The 20,707-nt window shown below is 50.9% G+C and overlaps 1 protein-coding gene across 1 annotated transcript; it reads right to left on the bottom strand.

Annotated features, from left to right (window-relative positions):
* Positions 1 to 8,839: 8,839 nt before the first annotated feature.
* On the bottom strand, positions 8,840 to 17,187 carry LOC103346161 (ral-GDS-related protein). Its single transcript, XM_089335440.1, has 13 exons — positions 17,173 to 17,187; positions 16,930 to 16,992; positions 15,410 to 15,603; positions 14,006 to 14,199; positions 13,599 to 13,867; positions 12,743 to 12,958; positions 12,307 to 12,410; positions 11,545 to 11,614; positions 10,238 to 10,312; positions 9,754 to 9,828; positions 9,578 to 9,610; positions 9,121 to 9,242; positions 8,840 to 8,903 (listed from the first exon to the last, which is right to left on the bottom strand). The coding sequence occupies exons 1-13, from the start codon at positions 17,185 to 17,187 to the stop codon at positions 8,840 to 8,842; spliced, it is 1,494 nt and encodes a 497-aa protein (XP_089191566.1).
* Positions 17,188 to 20,707: the final 3,520 nt, after the last annotated feature.

Genomic DNA, 20,707 nt, shown 5'->3' with positions numbered 1-20,707 from the left:
GGTTTCTCGGATATTTTCTTATTTGACTGAAAATCTACAAAGAGAATAATATCACAGGGAATGTGGTGCTTCACTGAAGTAGCTTTTGTCTCCTGGCCAGCGTCCTCTTCTCCATCACCCATGGCCCATGGCAAGGCTGTGCAACTCAATATTCCCGTAAAGGAGACATTAAGAACGACTCCATCAAATCAAAGTACCCTTATGAGAAATAACCAAAGGCACATCCTACAGTTGTTATGATCTTGGAGAATTGGTGTTGAGTTCCTTTGACTAACAATAACTTCTAAGTCAACAGTTCTTTCCCTTGCATTCTGGAATTTTCTATGTTCTAGACCCTGGTTCCCTCAAGTCTTGGGTGTTCCTGTTGTGAGGATCCTATTCTGCCTCTACTCCAGAGAGCATCTGCTGAGAGTCCTTTAGGCCCTTTCACAGAATGAATTGAAAAATTTTCATTATCAGCCAAATTATGTCAGCTGCTTATTCCATTTCACGTACTAAGTTCAAGCTAGTTATTTAAAATAATGTAAACAACCTCAAGAAAGTACAGAGGGATTATTCAGAGTTAGAGCAGATTAATTTAACAGAGATTGAAATAATAAAAATATGAAGTAGAAATACCAGGCTGAGAAATACAATAAATAAAATGAAAATTACACGGACAAGCAGAAGCAGCAGAGGTGAAATTTGTAGCTATCTTTGGATTTGCTCTAATCCGTAATCTTGAGGTAACGTCCTAATTGTGTTCTCTTCAGTTTCTCTCATCAACATTTTACAGTTCTCACTGCAGAGATTTTTCATCTTATTGCTCAAGTTTGTTTCCAGGCATTTTACTTTATATTTTTTTAGTCATTGTCTATGTAATAGTTTTCACCATTGATGTATAAAAATGTTACTGATTTTTATGTGCTGATTTTATGTCCTGTTACAGTTAATTCTTCCTTAAATTTTTGGTAGAATCCTCATGTGAATCCATCTACTCGTGAGTTTTTCCTTACTGAGGAGTTTTTGATTAATGAGTCAATGTACTAACTGGTTTTAATACATTCAGAATTTTTTTTCTCCTGGCTTGGTCTTGCTGGAATGTATGTGTCTAGGAATTTCTCTGTTTTCTTCTAGGTTATTTAACTTATTGGCTTATAATTATCCATGATAACCTCTTATCATTTTTTGATTTTTGTACTATCAGCTCTAATATTTCTGATTTTTTTACTTTTTTCTTAGTCTAAATTAAGGGTTTTTTTTTTTCATTTTCTTAAAGATTTATTTATTTATTTGAAAGTCAGAATTACACAGCGAGAGGAGAGGCAGAGAGACAGAGGTCTTCCATCTGCTGGTTCACTCCCTCGTTGGCCGCAATGTCCGGAGCTGGGCCTATCTGAAGCCTAGAGCCAGGAGCTTCTTCCAGGTCTCCCATGCCGGTGAAGGGGCCCAAGGACTTGGGCCATCTTCTACTGATTTCCCAGGCCATAGCGGAGAGTTGGATTGGAAGTGGAGCAGCCAGGTCTCAAACCAGCGCCCATATGGGATGCCAGCACTTCAGGCCAGGGCGTTAACTAGTTGTGACACAGTGCCCACCCCTAAATAAAAGTTTTTCCATTTTGTTGGCTTTTGAAATTTTTTTATTTGTTAATTTGAGAGGTAGAGAGGTTGAGAAACAGACAGGTGGAGCTCCTGTCCACTGGTTCCTCCTCAAATGCTGGGGCTGGAGCCAGGGGCTGGAGCTGCATGCAGGTGTCCATTGAATTCCAAGTTACTGAAGCCATCACCACTGTTTCCCAGCATCTGAATTAGCAGGAAGGTAGAGTCTGAAGCCAGAGCTGGGGATGAAATCCAGGCATTCCACTGTGGGATGCAGGCATCTGGATCATTTAGGTTAAACGCTTGCTCCCTGTTGACACTTTTTACATTAACACTTGGGTCTTTTCAGATATATGTGTATTTTCTATTCTCTGTTTCATTTCTTTCTGCTCTATTCTTTATTATTTCCCTCACTCTACCTGTTTTTAGTTATTTTTCTCTATTCTAGTGCCTTGAGACATAAAATTAGCTTATTGATTTAAAATATTTAATGTAGGCATTTATCACCATAAACATCGTTAGTACTGATCTCGTTCCATTCCAAAAGTTTGGGTGTGTTGTGTTTTCATTTTCACTTGTCTCTCTACTTATTTCCTAGTTTACCCCACGAATTATCCCTTTGCAAAATATTCTTGCAACAGTCTGTCGTTCAAGTCCCACATATTTCTGACATTTCCAGCTCTGTTATCACTGATTATTAGGGCCATTCCGTTATGCTCAGAAGATATCCTGGTACGATTTCAGTCTTCCCAACTTGTGAAGGCTTGTTCTGTAGGCTCACATGTGATCTGTTCTGGAGAATGTTCCATGTGTGCTCTGAGAAAAAGCCCATCCTGCTGGTGGCTGGCATGTTCTGTCATAGATCTGTCAGGTGCGATCAGTCTGTGGTGTTGTTCAAATACTGTTTCCTTATTGATCTTCTGTCTGTTCTCTCCGTTACTGACTGTGAGGGACTGAAATCTTCTATTATTATTATGCCAGTGTCTATTTCTCCCTTGAGTTCTGTCAGCGTGTGCTTCATATATGTGGGTTCTCTGATGAGATGTATATATAATTATCATATCTTCCTAATGGGATGATCCTTACTCCTTATTAACGTTCTTTTTTCTCATATGATAACTGTTTACACATTCTATTTTGTGTCCTGGAGACCTTGTGGTGACTTGTAGTCTCTTGTGGTTAGCTTTTGCATTGGGCACATTTTACCATCCTTCACTTGCAGCTTCAATGTGTTCCCAGGCATAAAGTGAGACACTTGCATACCATGCACACTTGGTACTTGCTTTTTTAATGTCCACTTAGCCACTCTCTGCTATTTTGTTCATGAGTTTAATCCACTTGTATTTAAATAGTTTTTAACAGGGAAGTGCTGTCTTCTGTCATTTTATCGATTGCCTCCTATCTGCCTTACAGCATTTTACCTGTCCTTGCCATTCTAGCTGCCATCCTCTGCAGTTTGCCAGTATTTCTGCAGTGACAACACTTTGATTCCTTACTCATTTTCTTTTGTGTATCTTCTACAGGTGTCTTCTGTCTGGTCACGATGGGGTTATGTAAAATATCGCACACCTTTAAAACATATTTTAGGGGCCAGCGCTGTGGTGCAGTAGGTTAAACCCCACCCCACAGCACAGGCATCCTATATGAGTGCCCGTTCGAGTCTCAGCTGCTCCACTTCCAATCCAGCTCTCTGCTATGGCCTGGGAAAGCAGTGGAAGATGGCCCAAGTTCTCGGACCCCTGTACCCACATGGAAGACCAGGAAGAAGATCCTGGCTCCTGGCTTCGGATCAACTCAGCTCCACCTTTGAGGCCATTTAGGGAGTGAACCAGCAGATGAAAGACTCTCTGTCTCTCTCTCTCTCTCTCTCTCTCTCTCTGTAACTCTTTCAAATAAATAAATCTTTAAAAAATATTTTAGACAATAAACTTAATTTCAACAATATTCTAAAATTTTAGTCTTCTACATATCCCCCCACTTTATATGATCAGTGTCACAAATTGCATCTTTTTATAGTTTGTACTAATGAGTGTACTTTTATAGTTCTAATCACTTTATGAGTCTATCTTAAAATTCCATGCAAGATTTAAAGGTGATTTATGTATCACTGCAGTATGAGAGGTGCTGTATTGTCTCTACACTTTACTAGACAGCTTTCTATTTTTTTTTTTTTTCATGTTTTTGTGTTGTGTAATGTCCTTTTGTTTCCATGAGAGGGCACTCTAACAATTCTTGTAAGGCCAATCTACAGACAAACACCCTCAGCTTTTCTGTATATGAGAAAAGTCGTCATCTCTGCTGCAGGGACACTTTTGCCAGACACACGTTGGTTTGGAAGTTTATTTCTCTCAGCCATGTAAACATCTCCTTCCATATTCTTCTTGTCTGTAAAGTTGCAGCTAAGAAATCTGAAAATGTTACAGAAGTTCATTCGAATGTGATGAGACACTTTTCTCTGCTTTAAGGTCCTCCCTTTGTCTTTTTTTTTTTTTTTTTTTTTTTTTTTTTTTTTTTGACTGTTGAATCACAATGTTTCTCTATGGAATTCTCTTTAAATTTATCCTCAAGTTAGTCCATTGAGCATCTTGAATGCAGATGTCCACATCCAGGAAGTTTCCAGCCATTGTCTCTTCAGATGAGGTCTTTGCACTGTTCTCCCTTCTGTGTTATAGTCTCCCACACTTCTCTGTTGTTCCAATAGTGCTGCCCTGTAAGTTCCTTCAGCTTCTTCCACTACCCTTTATTCTTTCTCCTTGTCTGACTCAGTAATTTCAATGACCGCTCATTGAGTTGGCTGATTATTTTTCTTCTATTTGTTCGATTCTACTATTGAACCTCTTCTGTGAATTTTTCAACTTACTGTATTTTTCAGATCCACAATTTTGCTTATTGATTTTTCATGGTTTCTTTCTGTGCTCATGCTTCAACATTATTCATTTTTTAATTTTACTTTAGTTTTCTCTTTGTGTTCTCTTATAGCTCTTTAGAGTTAGATTCTAGATTTACTTTCTTTGGTCGATCTATATTTCTTTTTTTCATATGCTTTTTAGTTTTTGTTGGGAGTTAGGCATTTAAATATTCCTTCTTTATAGACTGGACACTGACAGGGCAGCACTGTCAGCCCAAGAAGAAATTAAGGACTCCAGTGTTTTTAGACATTTTCTCTGGGTTTGTACAAGAAATTTCCCAATTACACAGATTTTCCCATCTCTCTTAGGAGCGTCTATAGTTGCTACAGCAATCCAGCTTGTCTTTATTCCTAGTAGCCCTTGGGCATCCAAAATATTCCGTCAGCAACTTGAGTGCAGAAGCACAGGAGCCAATTCCTTGGGTAGCCCACAGAAACGCCAGAATGTTGGATGACTGTTCCAGTCACCTATTTTCCGCAGGGGAGAGGCCCCATGCTGGGCATTTTCTCACAATTGCACTGGTTTAGGGGAGAGCCACTGTGGGAAAAAATAAATGACTTGGGGCTGTTGTTGGCTTCACGTTTGTTTGAGCTATGCAGCTTCTTAAATGGTTTCCAAAGCTCTCATACTTTCTGGATGTTCTGTTGTTGTGAGATAGGTGTTTCTGAAGGGAATAGTATTGCTGATAGCAATCATCTTTATGGATTTGTCTCCAATATAAGCAGTTACATACGCTGAAGTTCCTAAGTTTGGTCCTTCACTGGGATGACACTGTCTGCTAAATGGCCCGGAATCTCCATTCTCACTGAATGACAATCAAGAAATAGAGGTATGGAAGCATAAAAATGTACCTGGCTTTGATCTAGGGACCCCATTACCTGGATTTTTATATCATGTCTATAATTAACTAAAATGAAAACCATACAGGAGCAAACATCTTTATTTATGTGAGACTTAATAATGCAATATTCTAATGAAATATTTGGCAATTGATAGATGTGTAAATATAACACAGGTAAACGCACTCAGTAATGTTGCATTGTTGCAACTTGATACGTGAATGAAATATGAGGCTATGTACCTTGTAGTATGAAATGAAAATTGACCATTTCTATGAACTTTTAGAACAATATAGTAAAGCCCCCATTGTGAATTCATAGATATCTAAGATCCTTTCACTTCTCTGAACTTGTGAAAATGTTTTACCAATGTGGTGTGGTCCACAGTTCCTTCCTGAGATGCCTGACTGGTCTGTCAGATGTGCTGTCTTCATTACAGTTGGCTAGCACACCCAGCAGCTGAGCTCCAGTAGCATTGTCATTGCACAAAGCTGAAGCTCTGGATCCATACACAGCTCCCCTTTCCACGCCACTCCAGCCCTTGGCAACCACCATCCTCCTCTGTTTGCCTGATTGTGGCTCCTACAGGTATCACAGAGGTGGCCCACACTATACTTATCCTCTGGTTACTGGCTTGACTCAGCATTGAAGTCCTCAGGATTCCTGCATGCTGTTTCATGGGATAGCATTGCCTTCTTTAAAGGCTGTGTAACATTCCTTCCTATGTGTACCCCCCACGTTTTCTCTATTCACTTGTCTATCTATGGTGTTTGCATTAGCCCCACCTTTTGGCCACTGTGAACAATGCTGCAACAAACCCAGGTATACAAAAAAAATTGCTGTTACCATAATTAGATTGAACATTCAATTCATTTTCCAATAAATATGCTGCTTATTTTGCATATAAAAATAGTTTTCCTTTATCTTACTCAAAGAAATCTAAAAGTGTATAAATGCAGATCCTAGGAGATAATCTGCTTTTCCAAAGTCACACAGTTAACGTTAGCTAAAGGCAGCAATGAGGCACTGTAATCACTGAGAAATCTCATAGATGGCTTCAATATACATCATGGAAAATCCTATTTATCAGAAGCAAACAGATCATAAATGGGACATATAAACAGGAATTTGGTGGTGCTCCAAACTTCGACCCATCTTTAAGAAATATCTTTCCATTTCATGATGTATGTTTTAAAATGGTTTACCTACATGTACACCTGTATACATACTTGCACAATCTTAACATTTAGATCCAGTCATTTTTTGTCTGAAATCTATGGTTTTGAAATTCCACAGACTGGGCCGGCACCGCGGCTCAATAGGCTAATCCTCCATCTTGCGGCACCGGCACACCAGGTTCTAGTCCCAGTCAGGGCACCGGATTCTGTCCCGGTTGCCCCTCTTCCAGGCCAGCTCTCTGCTATGGCCGGGGAGTGCAGTGGAAGATGGACCAAGTCTTTGGGCCCTGCACCCACATGGGAGACCAGGGGAAGCACCTGGCTCCTGGCTTCGGATCAGCGCGATGTGCCGGTCACAGCACACCGGCCGTAGCGGCCATTGGAGGGTGAACCAACAGCAAAAAGGAAGACCTGTCTCTCTGTCTCTCTCTCTCTCACTATCCACTCTGCCTGTCAAAAAAAAAAAAGCAAAGAAATTCCACAGACTGAACCCCAGAACATTTTACAGGGACCTTTGCAGTCAGGACCTTTGCATGAATAATGGTTCCATGGTTTCCCGCTGCTCCGTGGTGGACATGGGTCCCTTACTCGAGAACTGGAGCTGCAGGCCATCCAAACAGGCAGATGTCCTGTACTTCGGCCAGGCCTGTTGGGACCGCTTTGAGGGCTGTCTTCTGCTGTGTTTGATTACATAGGTCCAGGCCACCCAGTTTTGAACCCCTCAACATAAGTAATCTGGCAGCATGATTCTGAATAAACCTAAAGTACCAGACAGCTGAGACAGTTAAACCCCAACAGTGTGGGTCCTCCATGGTGCATGGAACATGATTTCTACTCTATTCTGACGCTAGACCAACCTGCCAAAGAGGGGTCTGTCTGCTCCCTGTCTGGAACACCTCCCCAGCCTTCCTCCATAATCTGTGGCAGCAAAGATGCATCCACATTAAGTGAGTTCCTCCTAAAGACATGATCTGAGAGGGGCGTTGGGGTTGTACTGCAGTGTGCATACTGCAGGAGAAAGTGTCATGAAATGTCCATCTCCCGTGTCTGCTAACCACTTCAATCTGAGGATTCACCCAAAACGTAGCATCCAATCCTCAGAGATTGGCATGATGCAACTGAAAACTCTAGTTGTGTGGAAAGACACTGGAATTAACAAAACCAAACTTTAAAAGCCCACAATATTAATAGTTGAAATAATTCTGCTTTTCTCTTTCTATATTTTATTTTCAAGAGATATACAACTTAAGAGTATAACATATAATTAATTAACTATAAAAACAATGCAGATTATTTTCAAATACTGGAGCATAAAAATATAAAAGCAGTAACACTTAGGATATTGTCACCTCAGGATAACACATCCTGTATCCCTGATCTACCTCAATCATGAACATACACATGTGTACACATACACACACACACACATGTGCACGTGCACACAAGCCTTAGAAGCCAAGGAGGAGCCACACATGTCAGCTCTTATCTAACTATGGAGACCTTTATTCCTTCTCTTCTCTGAAAAAGGCTCAAATCCCCGGTAAAACACAGAAGGTAGATACTTCTCATTAAAAATATCAGCAACAGGTATAATTTATACGCATCACACACATTTATATGTAATCATTTTTAGGTCACTCTTTATTTCACCAAGAAAAATTGACTATTTTTTATTTTAACTTTTATTTAATGAATATAAATTTCCAAAGGAAAAATTGACTATTATGATATCACTTCCTACTAAAACTCAAGGAGGCTATCGTCTGGCAATGGATATCTGGGCTGCGTGCTTGGAAAATTCTCTGGATATTTGGTGACAAAGCACTGAGTGGAAACAGTGCAAAGAAAAGACCACATCTGATCCACAGAGGGCTCCACAAGTAACATCCTAAACACAGGAAAGAAAGTGCAAGAGGAGTGAGGCAGTGTTTTTACACCAGGCACCAAATGATCTGCCAGCTCCTCTTAGAAGAACCTCAGGGAACCTCAACCAGCGAGGTGCAGCTCCTGGAGCTGCAACTAGGAGGGGCCCATGTCCGCGGCACATTTGCACGGGTGGAACACCGCTCACAACCTCAGATATGGGGAAGCAATGACGAGGAAACATAAAACTCATGGTGCAACATATTTATATTAACTTTAATAAAATTCTAATAGGGAGTTACTAACAGTGACTATAGTTAAATAGGAAAAAGAGAAAACATAAGTGGGGCAATTAAACTGATACAATGCAGGCCTCAGCTTCACAGCAGGGAGGCCACTATCCCAGGCACCAGGCTCACAATGAGCTCAGATCTGCTCCTGAGGTTCCAACACCAGGGCATCACGATGGCGTTCATGGCCTTGAGGCCACTGCAGGCCTCTTCGCTGAGGGCTCCAGCTGGCAGGAGAGGGCGTAGCTAACGGAGAGAGCACAGCCATGAGTCCACCAAGAGCCTCAGCTCAGGCCTCCCTCCCAGGGCCTGTCCAGGAGCTGCAGTCCTGAGGCCAGCAGTGCCCATGGGACAGGGCCTGCTGCCCACCAGGGGGCCTGGGCGATGCTCCCTGCAGCTGCACAGCAGGGAGAGCCCTCCCACCCCCACCCTAGGCTTCACCTAATTCCTGCCCATCACTCACCTCTCGTTCTCCGTGAGAAACTCCACAGACCGGAACCACACGACAAACTCCTCATCACGCTTAAAATAATACTTGCTCGCTGCCACCTGTAGCAGTTGGATTTCTTGCAGGACTGTAATTTCCTGGGGACGGAGGGACACACAGGACACTGTCAGGGCCTGGGCTGGGAACGCTGTGGGGACCTGGTAGGGGAGGGGCTGCGGGGTTCTGGGTGTTTCCTCTTAAGAGGCCTCCTCCACTCTACCCCATGCAGGCCCCAGCCTGGCCTCCGAAGGGGGTGCAAACAGCCCCTCCCCAGGGGCTTCTCCTTGATTCCAGTCCTCTACCTGCACCCACCCTAGGGATGGGTCTCCCCCTTATGTGCACCTAGCCCTCCTAATAGAGCAAAGCTGCAGGGACCAGGACCACCTGTGACCCCCATTCCCCTCCTGCCCTGAGTGAGGACACAGCTGCTCACCTTATTCAGTTTCTGGAAGCTGATGTCAGCCTGCTGGAAGGCAGACAGAGTCCATCAGAACCGCCCCCAGCTGGGCCCAGCCCTGACCCTCCCCTCTCATGAGGTCCTCGAGCCAGGCTCTCCCATCCCCGAGCCTCAGGGACCCGGCCCTCCCCACCTGCCCCAGGATCACTCACATGCACAGAGTCCCCCATCGCAGTGTGCAGCATCACCAGGTCTGTCAGGTAGGTGCCAAGAAAGGGGACGACTCCCTGTGCCACAGGGGGTGGTGATGAGCACCTGCTCTCAGCTGCCACATGAGCCCTGGCCCTAGAGACCCCTCCACCCCAGCTCCTGAATCATGGCTCATGTCTCCCACTGGGAGCCATCAGGACCTTGGCAGCCTCCCCCATTCTCCATCCTCCCAGCTACTCCCAGGACAGCAGGCACCCCTAGGACTCCTGCTGGGATGTCCAAGGGCACACAGGCCATGTGGCCCCCAGTGCCACCTCAGCCCCAAGTGCACTGAGAGCCCAGCTGCCCCAGGCCCTGGCTCTGGTCTCTCTGGTGGAGGCCACTGAGGCAGTGTGGGGACTGCAGGGAGGGCTGGAGGTGGAGGCCCTGCTCCTGTGGCTCGGGCCCTGGTGTGACGGAGGAGTCCCCTCGCCCGGGCACACACACCTTCTGTTGTTTCCGCAGCCTCATCTGTGCTCTCTGCGGATTCTTCTCCCGGGAAGCAAGCTTGAAGGCTCCCTTCTGCCAGGATCAAGGTCAGGGTCACAGGGCCTGCCCACACCTGGGCCCTCTGCTGGGGCCCTGCATGTCTGACCCCCTCCCCCAAGTGCACTCTGTGCTCCCACCCTCACTGGGGGCACCTTGAGCAAGGGGCCTCCCTGGGTCTGCTCCTTGGCTGGCGAGGGTGCTGGGCACCCCCCCATAGCTGTCCTGACTCAGCATCCTATGCCTGCCCTCCTCCTCCTCACTGTCCCCTGGGAGGAAGGCCAGGCCCTACACCATGCATCACCCTTCCTTGTGCCTCACCAACCCCCATGAGCCCTGCACAACAGGCTCATCAGCCCCATCCTCTACTTGAGAAATCAGAGGCCATGGGCAGTGACCAGCCCAGGGCCACACAGGAGAGCCTGCCCTGCCCCCAGCTGACCGGCATCCCACTGCTTCACCCCAACTCCAGCTGCACCCCTGGCCAGAAGTCCATCAGGGCTCTCTGTGTCCTGATCCCTGGCCAGGCACAGCCATAGAGGGAAAGGGCCAGGTGGTCTCAGGAGGCCTGGCTGACAGGTGCTGGCCACCCAGCCCCACTGGGTGCTCCCCACACCCCCAGCAGGGTTGAGGATGAACCACAGCATCTGCTGCACATCTCCCCTGCCACTCAGCGAGTGGCCCCCAGGAATCATCTCTAGTGACAGGCAGGGCCTGCACAGGCTCTGGGTGGCCACACTTTGCTGCCTCGATCAGGTGGATGGCGTTAAGATGTGGTCAGGACAGAGCCAGCAGGCATGTGTGAGGAGGCCCCAGGAACTTCTCCTCATCCACCTGGAGATGATGTCATTGCCCTGCGCAGGGTGAGAATCCCAGCACCTCAGGTGATGGGCAGTGGGTCAGGGCAGGACGGACATCACAGCCACAGGTGTCTGTCTCTCATGTGCCCACTGCACCTGATGCTCGGCAGCCGTCTACCATGGGCCCTGGGACACCCATGTTGTTTGGTTCCCCCCTCCCCAGTGCAGGCAGGCAGCCTTCCCCATGCAGGTCCTGGGCAGGCAGATCCCAGGCAAGGCCTGGCTCCCTGAGGAACCGAGGTCACCTGGTGGAAGGAAGGAAGCCCTTCCTGCCACTCTGCCACACAGCCCAGGTGGGGTCAGGGGCACAGAGCCTGTCCTGCCAGCCAATACCACCCCTGCACAAGGCCCTCACCCCACACCTCACCCTACCCCCCAAACACTTGCCCCACCTCCCAGCCCCCCTACCTTGGTGAGCCGATCCCTGCTCAAGCCATTGTCCTTCTCACACAGGTGCTCAAATTTTTTGCAGCATTTCCTGTGGAGATGGGAAACCAGGAAGAGCTACTCGGTGTGATGGGAGGGTGGTGAGTGCAGCTCCCTTTACTGGAGAGCAAGGAGGATGCACACGGCCCAGGTGAGTTTCCCACTGAGTTCCCTAAGCCCTGGTGCCCAGGGGACAGGCAGGGAGCTCAAGTGGTTCTCCTGGGCCCCTCCCCTCCACTGAGCAACACTGTTCTGCCTCAAGTTCACCTGCACAGGGAGCTCTGGTGCTGCCCAGGAGCAGGTGCAGGTGGGCAAGTTAAGAACCTGGGTTTGGGCCGGTGCTGTGGTGCAGAGGGTTAGGCTGATGGCTGTGATGCCAGCATCCCATGTGATCACAGGGGTGCCCAGATGGAGAAGGCCACTGGCTTGGGCCTGGCCCAGCCACTGTGGCCACTGGGGGAGTGAGCCAGCAGTAGAAGGTTTCTCTGTCAATCCCTTTTTCTCCATAACTCTGACTTTTACACAATACATAAATCTTAAAAAGGAACCAGCGCCTGACACTAAGTAAATGTCTGTGAGACAGATATCCTGGCCTTGGACCGAGGGAGGCAGTTGCCCTCCCCAACTGGTCCATGTCTGGTCCCCAAGTCCCTGGCCACTGGCCCTTCTCAGCTTCATGGGGGTTAGTGCTGAGTCCTGGGGTCCCAGGCAACCCTGGAGCTCCTGGACAAGACAGGCACCCACCTGGAGACTTCTCCCCATGTCTCTTTCAGACGGTAAAGAGAGGTGGACCGCAGAGCAGACAGGATGGCGTGGACCGAGGAAAAGTTCCTGAGGGTCTGGCACTCCTGGAGAGCAGAGCGAATGAGGGAGAAGTCACCTGATCCCCATGGGCTGACGTCCCCCTCCTGCATCAGGTGCCTACGGAGCCACAGGAAGGCACCAGGGCACTGTGGCCACCCTCACAGAGAGAGGATTGGGTTCAACCTACACGGAGGTTCAGGTGGGAGGTGAGCATGCACCCCTGGGGGAAGTGAGTCAGGTCAGGCCCCTCCCTGCCAGGAAGGGCCCAGGGTCTGTGCAGGGTCTTCAGCCACAGGGTGTACTCCCAAGGGCTGATAAAGCAAAGTGGCCATTCCCAGAGTGCAGTGAGCGAGGGCCCTGATTGCCCGCAGCTGACCTTGGCCACCTTGATCCAGTGCTCCACCACACGGGCCCTGTCCGTGGCCTTCATTTTGGGGTCCTTCAAACATGTGGTTACTACACAATTTGTCACGCAGTTGAACTGCTGGACGGTGGCACGGACAGTGGAGGCCAGGTGTTCCTTGCCTCTCTTGTTGCGCTCGGTCCAGACGGAGCCCAGGCAGTGGAAGGGCACGACCTTCTGGAACAGCTCCTGGGGAGGAGAGTGTCCCATGGGCACAGCCACCCCCACTCAGAGTGCAGGGGTGCTGTGCATGGGGCTCACAGCGGTGGGAGCAGCAGCCCACTGAGGGTGCCCAGAGCCCCACGAACCAGAGCCCATTCTTGGAGAGAAGACACAGAGGTGTTTTCTCCCAGGCATCCTGGCCAACTCCCCATCCCTCAGCCCATCGCCATAAGCCCTGTGCTCCTTGTCCCCATCCCAGTGCACCTCCCTGTGGCAGCTACACCAAGGGGCTCTGTTTGCGTGTCTGCTCTGGGACCCCGTCCAACTCTGAAGCCTGATCAGTGCTGAGATAGGTAGGCATTCTGGGCAGACCGGCAGGGACGGGGGACTGGCTGCACCTCAGTGAGTGCCCTCCACCACCACTGGGCCACACCGTGCCCAGCTTTCTGTCTGTTGCTCTGTGCACCTGGCATGAGTGTATCCCATCTCTGCTGTGCACAGGGGACAGGTGGGTTAGGACATGAGAAATGAGCCCGGGTCACACTGGGGCTGAGACATGAAGCCTGGGCTGACTCAGAACACTGGACTCTGGCCAGGGCTTGAGTGGGATGGCAGGTGCACAGGGATGCCGTGGTCCTGGCCCTGCCCAGCAGAGCCGGCTGCTCACCGCATCCAGAAGCGTGAGCTGTTCTGCCATCGTCCTGGGGGAGAAGGCGGTGATGTCAACCATCTCCGCCCCAGGCAGCTCCTCTGCAGTCCCAGCCCAGCCAGAGGAGGCCTGTGGAGCTGGCCCTGGTGCTGATTGTGCGCATGGGGGCAGGCCCCGTGGGGAAGCTGGCCCTGACTCTGGAGCAGGTCCTGGCTGAGCCAGTGGTGCTGCAGCTGGCTCCAGAGTCAGTGTGCGGAAGGGTGCTGGCCCTGCACACAGAGCAGGAGCTGGAAGAAGAGAAAGGGTCGCCAACGTGAATCACCTTCCAGTGGCCTCTGCAAACCCCGAGAGGTCGCACTGCCTGGAAGGGGATTCCAGCCCCAAACACCACCCCTGAGAGACCTGCAGACTGTGCTGCCCCTCACCGTCTGCTTTGGCCTCAGGGTGCTGGGCGTGTCCGGGCAGGGCATACAGAAAGTACACCTGGGTCCCCAGATCTCCTCCAGGCAGGCTGACAGGCTTGCAGCCCACCTTCATCTTCAGCAGTGGAAGGCTGGTGCGGCCATGGAGCTCTGCCTCGTACAGGTCTCTGCAGCGTCCCAGGAAGGAAGCCATGTTGCTGGGGACGCAAGCGAGGGCAGCAGGGTCAGAGGCTGGCCTTGGCCATCACACTGCACTGCCTGGGGCCCCTTTGTGACTCTGGGACCCTGGGCATGCCTCAGCCTGTCCAGAGCATGACCCCACCCCCCAAGCCCTCACGGGCTGCCCTGGCCATGGGAGACCTGGTCAACAGGGCTGGTGCACACCCCGTGGTGACAGCCTCCCAGTGACCTTCTTTCCTGAGGGGAGGGCCTCAGGTTCTCAGCACGGAGGCTCCAGGCAGACTTGGGAGCAGGTTTCTCAGGATCTCTGCAGGTCTGGGCCTCCTGGGGCAGAGGTGAGTAGTGTGGGTGGAGCTGGGAAGCACCTGTGCTGGGCATGGACCCCTGGCTGTTCTGTGCCCCAGCCTCCCCTCTCCTTTGCAGGTCTGGGACCCCATTCCCAGCTCTGTTCTCCTTTCCTTTGTGGGGAGTCCCCAGGCCTCGGTACACTCAGAGGAGTCACAGGAAGTGGGAGATCCACACCCTGTCTGTCCCTCCCCAGCCACAGCCCACATTTCACTCCCAGTTTGCAGGGACAGAAGGCCTCTGACTGGACCCACAGTCCTTGACGTCCTAGTGGGGCCTGGGCTCTGACATCCTGGCAAGACCATGGGGGGACGCATCCTCTCCCCTCTGACCCTGTGCACAGGACCCAGGCAGGCCTTCAGCTGGGAGAGTCTGGGTCCTCCCAGGTCAAGAGGCCCCGGGAATGCTGTCTGCTTTGCTCGCTGAGCTGTGACGCGTGTCTGCAAAGTGACTGCCCAGTGTTTAACATTCACGTGCTGTGGGATGAACCACACACGGACCCTTGCCAGAGAGCTGAGGGGCCTGGGCCCCACACCCAGTGCCCGGGCCCTGCTCTGTCTGAATCAGGGACTGGGGCTGAGGGGCCTCCTTTACAGATGGGAAGGCAGGGCTGCTCTCTGTGGGGTTTTCCAAACCTTGAGGGCCGTGGGCTATTGAGTCCTGAGGGTGCAGAGACCAGAAGAAGAGGGATGAGCGCAGCACCAGCAGCCCTGGCCACAGAGCAGGCACCAGGCCCCTGCCATGTCTGCAGTCACATGGTCCCTGTACAACCCCTGAGGCTCACGCCCACACCACCCCACTTCTCAGAGGAGCACATAGGCACAGAGAGCCACGGCTAGGGGGCGCAGAGGCCCCGTGTGCCTGGAGGGCACAGACACTCACCTATGGAATATCTGGTCCAGGAAATACGGAACAGTACTGAAGTCGTCATATGAGCACAGCAGAGTGGACAGGTAAGCAATGGTTCTTCCTGGGAAGGCCAGGACCAGGGACTCCTCCAGCTTTGCCCCGGTGCATGGCTGCAGGCTCCGCAGGGGGCAGACCTCCGCCAGGTGCAGTGTGGACACACCTCCAAACTAGGGGGGACCAGCAGGGACAGGAGTCAGGGACCCCCAACCACAGGAGTCTGGGCTGGGAGAAGACCCCCTCATAGAGGGCATCCAGTTGCACCAGGTGACCCCTCACATCCCTGGGGGGTGGGGAATGAAAGGCCCAGAGTGACTTTGTTGGCCACATAGAGAGCAGTGTGGGAGAGTGGGGAGGGCAGAGTATCCCCACAGGGAGGCCAGCAGCTGGGAGCAGCAGTGCAGAGATGGCAGCTGGCAGTGTCCCGGCCACAGCCCTTCTGCACGGTGATGTGACCATGGCTGCTCCAGGGGGCCACCTCAGCCCCTCTCCCCAGCAAGTGCGGTCTGGGCCTCTGTCTCAGCAGGGCATTAGCTCCTGTGAGAGCGACGGTGACGCTCTGACTCTGCATCCCTGAGTGTGGTTGCATGTGCCATGTGCTCCTGAGGAGGTGATGGATGTTAGGCCAGGCCATGGTGTGGGCCCCAGCTCTGCCGTGCTGATAAGGAGAGGGGACAAGGACACAGAGAAGCACGGGAGAACACGAGAACACGGGAACGGAGATGGACATGTACAAGCAGGAGACACAGGCACATCCAGCCCCCAGCACTGTGTGCAAACTCCTGTGTGAGAGCCGCCCTCGTGTGGGCCCTGGGCTGTGACTGCCCAGCAGACCAGGCTTCCAGGGGCGCTCTCTGAGGCCATGACCTGCAGCAGGGCAGCCGGGGACGAGCACTGGAATCCCAGCTGAGCCGCAGGACAAATGTCCTTTCTCATGGAACAGGATGGAGATGGGTGGGGGCTCCAGGGCTGAGACCAAGAGACACAGTGCCAACACATGATTGCAGTAGTCTCTCTCTCTCTCTCTCTCTCTCTCTATCTCTCTCTCTCTCTCTCTCTTGAGTGTAAGCCTCACCCCTGTGTGTGGGGTTTGGGTTCTCCGTCGTGGGTTGTGGGGAGATCTGGAAGCACAGCGGAGCTGACCTCTGCCCGGGATTCCCGGGCTGGGTGGGAAAACAGTGCTGTCCCACACGTGGACGCTCTTGACTTTGTATCCAGGGAACCAGTAGTAACCTGTCCCCTGAAAATCCCACCAGGACCAGACATGGGGTTGCCATAACCCAGCTGTCAGTGGGCAGCATAGGGGCGAGATCTCTTAGGAATGAGACTGGGGTCAGTCACTCAGGAGTGAAACACCAGAATGGGGCCCAGAGGTGCCTATATCCAGGCTCTGGTCCTCGGCCCAGCCTGCTCATCTTGAGTCCCTGCCTGTGTATCTCCCTAGACTCCTCCCTCAGCCCAGCCCAGCACTGTCCACGGCTGTTGGCCTGACGCACCTGTCCGTTGCCTGAGAAGATGAGTTCCTCATGGGAATCATTGCTGATCTCCAGCGTGGAGCCCTGCAAACAGAGTGCCCGGAGCCAGGCCAGAAGGCGTCAGTGTCCCACAGGAGAGTATTTCCACTCCCCAGGTCACATACGTAGGGACATCTGTGTATACCCCCAGCCAGGAGGACTCCAGGGGACACAGGAGAACTCAGGTGTAACCCCTGAGTACACAAAAGGGCCCCCAACACCCACTTTCCCATCTGCCATCCCTGGAATGGGTACGGACGACACCACAGCTGTCCTCCAATGCCTGAATCCTGGTGCTGTGCAGGAAGGACCCCTCCTCTGTTCCCTTCTTGGGAACAGGAGGACAGCCCACGCGGGGTCACCAGAGACTCCGGCCCTGGACGGGACTTTCCGGGGCTGCTAAACCCTGTTACCTGTGGCTGCCTCCTCCCCCGTGGCCACAGGCGTCCATAGTGAGAGCTCAGCCAGCGTGTTACACGCTGGAAGAGACCTTCATTCTGGGCTTTGGCTCTGCGAGAGCCTCGCCTTGAAGGGCAGCAGCAAGGGAACATAGTTCTCCCTGCAACGTTTCCTATCAAGTGAGCTGGCAATGGCTACCACTAGAATGTGGGTGCCTGGTTACCAGAGTTCCATGTTCTGTTGTGGCCCGTCACCAAGGAAGTGAGGTCACTTCCTCCAGGTCCAGTACATGGACCCTTCCAGCAGGAAGAGCTCCCAAGGCCCTCTGGGCTGCTGATTGTTCCTCTCCTGCCTGAAGCCATCCCCTTGACTGTGCACAATTCTGCAAACACAGCCCCATCCCTCAGTGCCTGGGAGACCTGGATGGGGTCAGGATCCCAGGTTGAAGGGCACTCAGTTGGAGTCTAAACCTCCTTTTCCTATCATTTCCCAAAGACAGTCCTGCTTCTTAGGAAGGCCCCTAAAATCCAAGCTAAGGTCAGTGAGGAAAGCCAAGGGCAGTGTCTACAACAGACTCGAAGCTCCATCCCTGAGTCGGGGGGGCCCATCGGCCAAGGAGATTTAGAGGATGGCCTGAAGCATGTTTCCTGGTCTGCAGTTTGAGTGTCTCTGGTTTGGACATCGGGCATTTCAGAGAACTCCACGAGGAGACCTGAGACAGCGCACATGAAAGACATCCTCCAAAACTTATGGCAAATCAGCCGTCATCTGCATGTGAGGCCTCCGAACCAGGCCACCTCACAGACAGATAATACAAGCTCTGCATCAGCAACCAGGGCCAGAGTCGAGGAACAAGTCTACTGTTGTTTTCCCCTGAAACACAAAGGCCCCCCACAGGTGCCTCCATTTTCACCAGGATGCCAACAGGAAGACACTTCCACTTGAAAGCAGGTCTAGTCTCATTCAGCTTGGCCTGATTATTTACATGAGTGCAGAGAGAATAGAGATTGATCATATACACTCTTTAAAAGTCTCATTTCTTGACATTTTAGTAAAGAATCACAAAATAAGTGAGTTAAATCTACTCCATGCTAGTGAGTCATAGCAAGGACTTGGCTCAGAGTTTGCAATACCCACAGTTTCAGGTGAAATACTTCCTTCTGCAGGTCCCTAAAACATTTGGAAATTTTGTATTCCTTCCTCATTCACCCTGAAGTCTGGAGAATCATAGAAGTCATGGACCAGGCCAGGGGTTACTTTTGTCCAAGGGGTTTTCTCTGCTTCATAGGCTAAACTCTTTTCCCTAGACCAACTTCATCGTGCTGGGTTCCATGCCCCGTCTCTAATACGATATTCTAGTCAAAGTCTTGGTAACAAAACTAATGTTTTCATTCTCACCCACAGCAGCCCTGCTATTGTACTCAGGACTAGGTACCCTCATTACAGGAGGAAGGCTCCCTCCACTGTGTATCACTGCTGTGCAAGTAACTGCTTGTCTGAGAACCACTGGGGACGTCTCCACCCAGGGCCAGAAGGGAAAACAGCATCGCCCTGTTGGGACTGCTGTAACTGCCACCACAGGCACACTTTTGTCTGACAAGTCAGTGCTTCCAAAGTGACAATACCTGAACCACCCATGACACTGAATGAGTCCCACCTCAAGGGACACTGAGAAACTTCTACCCAGGAGGAAGTGAGAAGTTTGGGCATTTGGCTTCGCTTATCACTGGTGTCAAGGAGAAACAGTTGAATTCCACTATGTTGAAACAACTATTTAGAAACTGATTAAAATTTCTTCAGCTTTTCTTGTGGATAAATTAATATGATAGGCTGGAAGAAAGATTGTGGCTGACTAAGGTGCCCCAGCAAACACCTCCACGAGGACTACAGTTTGAACAGCTATCCACAGAGCAAGTTGCCGTCACACAACTATGGAAGCTAGGATAGAGACCACACAGTGCCTGGTTTAGTAGAATAGTTGGGAAAGTTGCATTGAAGAAAGCAGGAAGAAAGAGGTGCCATGTTACCCCTGCCCTGGCCCCAAGTAGCACAGTATGGACAGTCAGCTCTTGGTTGGGGGAGGGAGAGAGGAGACAGAATCCCTGTGTCAGGCCCACCGTCACCATCACCAACTTCAGACTCGGGTGGAGTCCAGCAGCCCACACCTGCAGACTGAGTGTTTGGACCTCCACAGCCAGGCCAACTCCACCACCCTTTCCCCAACCACCAGCTGGAAATGCAGCAAGACCCTGGTTGTTGCAGAGTAGGGCAGGATCACTTCTCAGCCTTTTGGCTAAGATCAGGTGCACAGTAGGGCAGCAGAGGGAGTGCAGGACCCTGCAGTAGAGCTCAGAGCTAGAGCCCACCCCCCTGAGACCAGTACCAGGTATAGGTAAAGGCATCTACACACAGGCCAGTCCTCATTGACTAAGCCTCTGACTTGCCAGGCCTTGTGTGGAGGCCTACACTCCAGGGGGAGGGACTCCTTACAGCACGTGTCATCACCAGTCTTTGGAGGCCTGGCAAGTACCCCAAGGGCCCATCCACTGTGGGACCCAGGTGTAGCCCAGCTGGGTGCCAGTCTGGATAGTGAAGCAGAAGCCTTTATCAACCTCTTACAGTCTTTCATAAATAGCACAACTTGCATCGGCTGGCAAAGCCCAACACGGAAGGTTCTAATGGCTCCCATCTCTGCGCAAGTGCTTGTGTATGGAGTCTCGGGACTTGCCCCAGTATGAGGCGGGTAGGGTAAGGTAGGGTAGACCTGTATCAGCATGTGTCACTGTTGGCCTCACCTGGGCCTGCTGGGTATCCTCAAGACTGCACAGAGCCCCACATGTGCCCTCCTACCTCCCCTCCTACAGCCTGCGGCCATCAGCAAGGAACCACAGGACTGTGTTGTTATTCAGGCCAGGAAAACCCAGTGTGAGCAGATCCTAATGGCCCCTGTGCCCAGGCCAGTGCCGGAAGACAGAGTCTCTAGAGCAGTTTCAGTGCCAAGTGGAGCACCGAGGCTCCTGCTGACCACTCTGATACCTCATGCAGCATCACTAGTGGGGTAGGAGCAGCATCAGGCCATGAGTCCACCTCAGCAGCACAAAGACCACAGCAGAGAGGGTGGCTTTAGGTCCTAGCCTGGCTTCCCTAGTTTCAGTGGGCTCTGGGCTCAGGACAGAGATCCTACATGGGGAGTAAGTGCGCAGTGACTCCTGTTTTTGACTTAACAATTGACACTCTTGTGTATGGTGTCAGTGATCACCCTAGGCTCTTGTCATGGGTTACCAAGGCTATGGAAGCCTTTTGAGTTTGCCAACTCTGATCAAAAATTTTTAAATACAAATGTCCATTAAAAACTTTTTAA

This window comes from Oryctolagus cuniculus, chromosome 6, assembly GCF_051225735.1.
Source record: "Oryctolagus cuniculus isolate XC-2025 breed Fujian yellow rabbit chromosome 6, ASM5122573v1, whole genome shotgun sequence".
In the NCBI taxonomy this organism is placed as follows: domain Eukaryota; kingdom Metazoa; phylum Chordata; class Mammalia; order Lagomorpha; family Leporidae; genus Oryctolagus; species Oryctolagus cuniculus.
The sequence above is the reverse complement of the archived record's forward strand: the minus strand, read 5'-3'. Positions and strand labels throughout refer to the sequence as shown.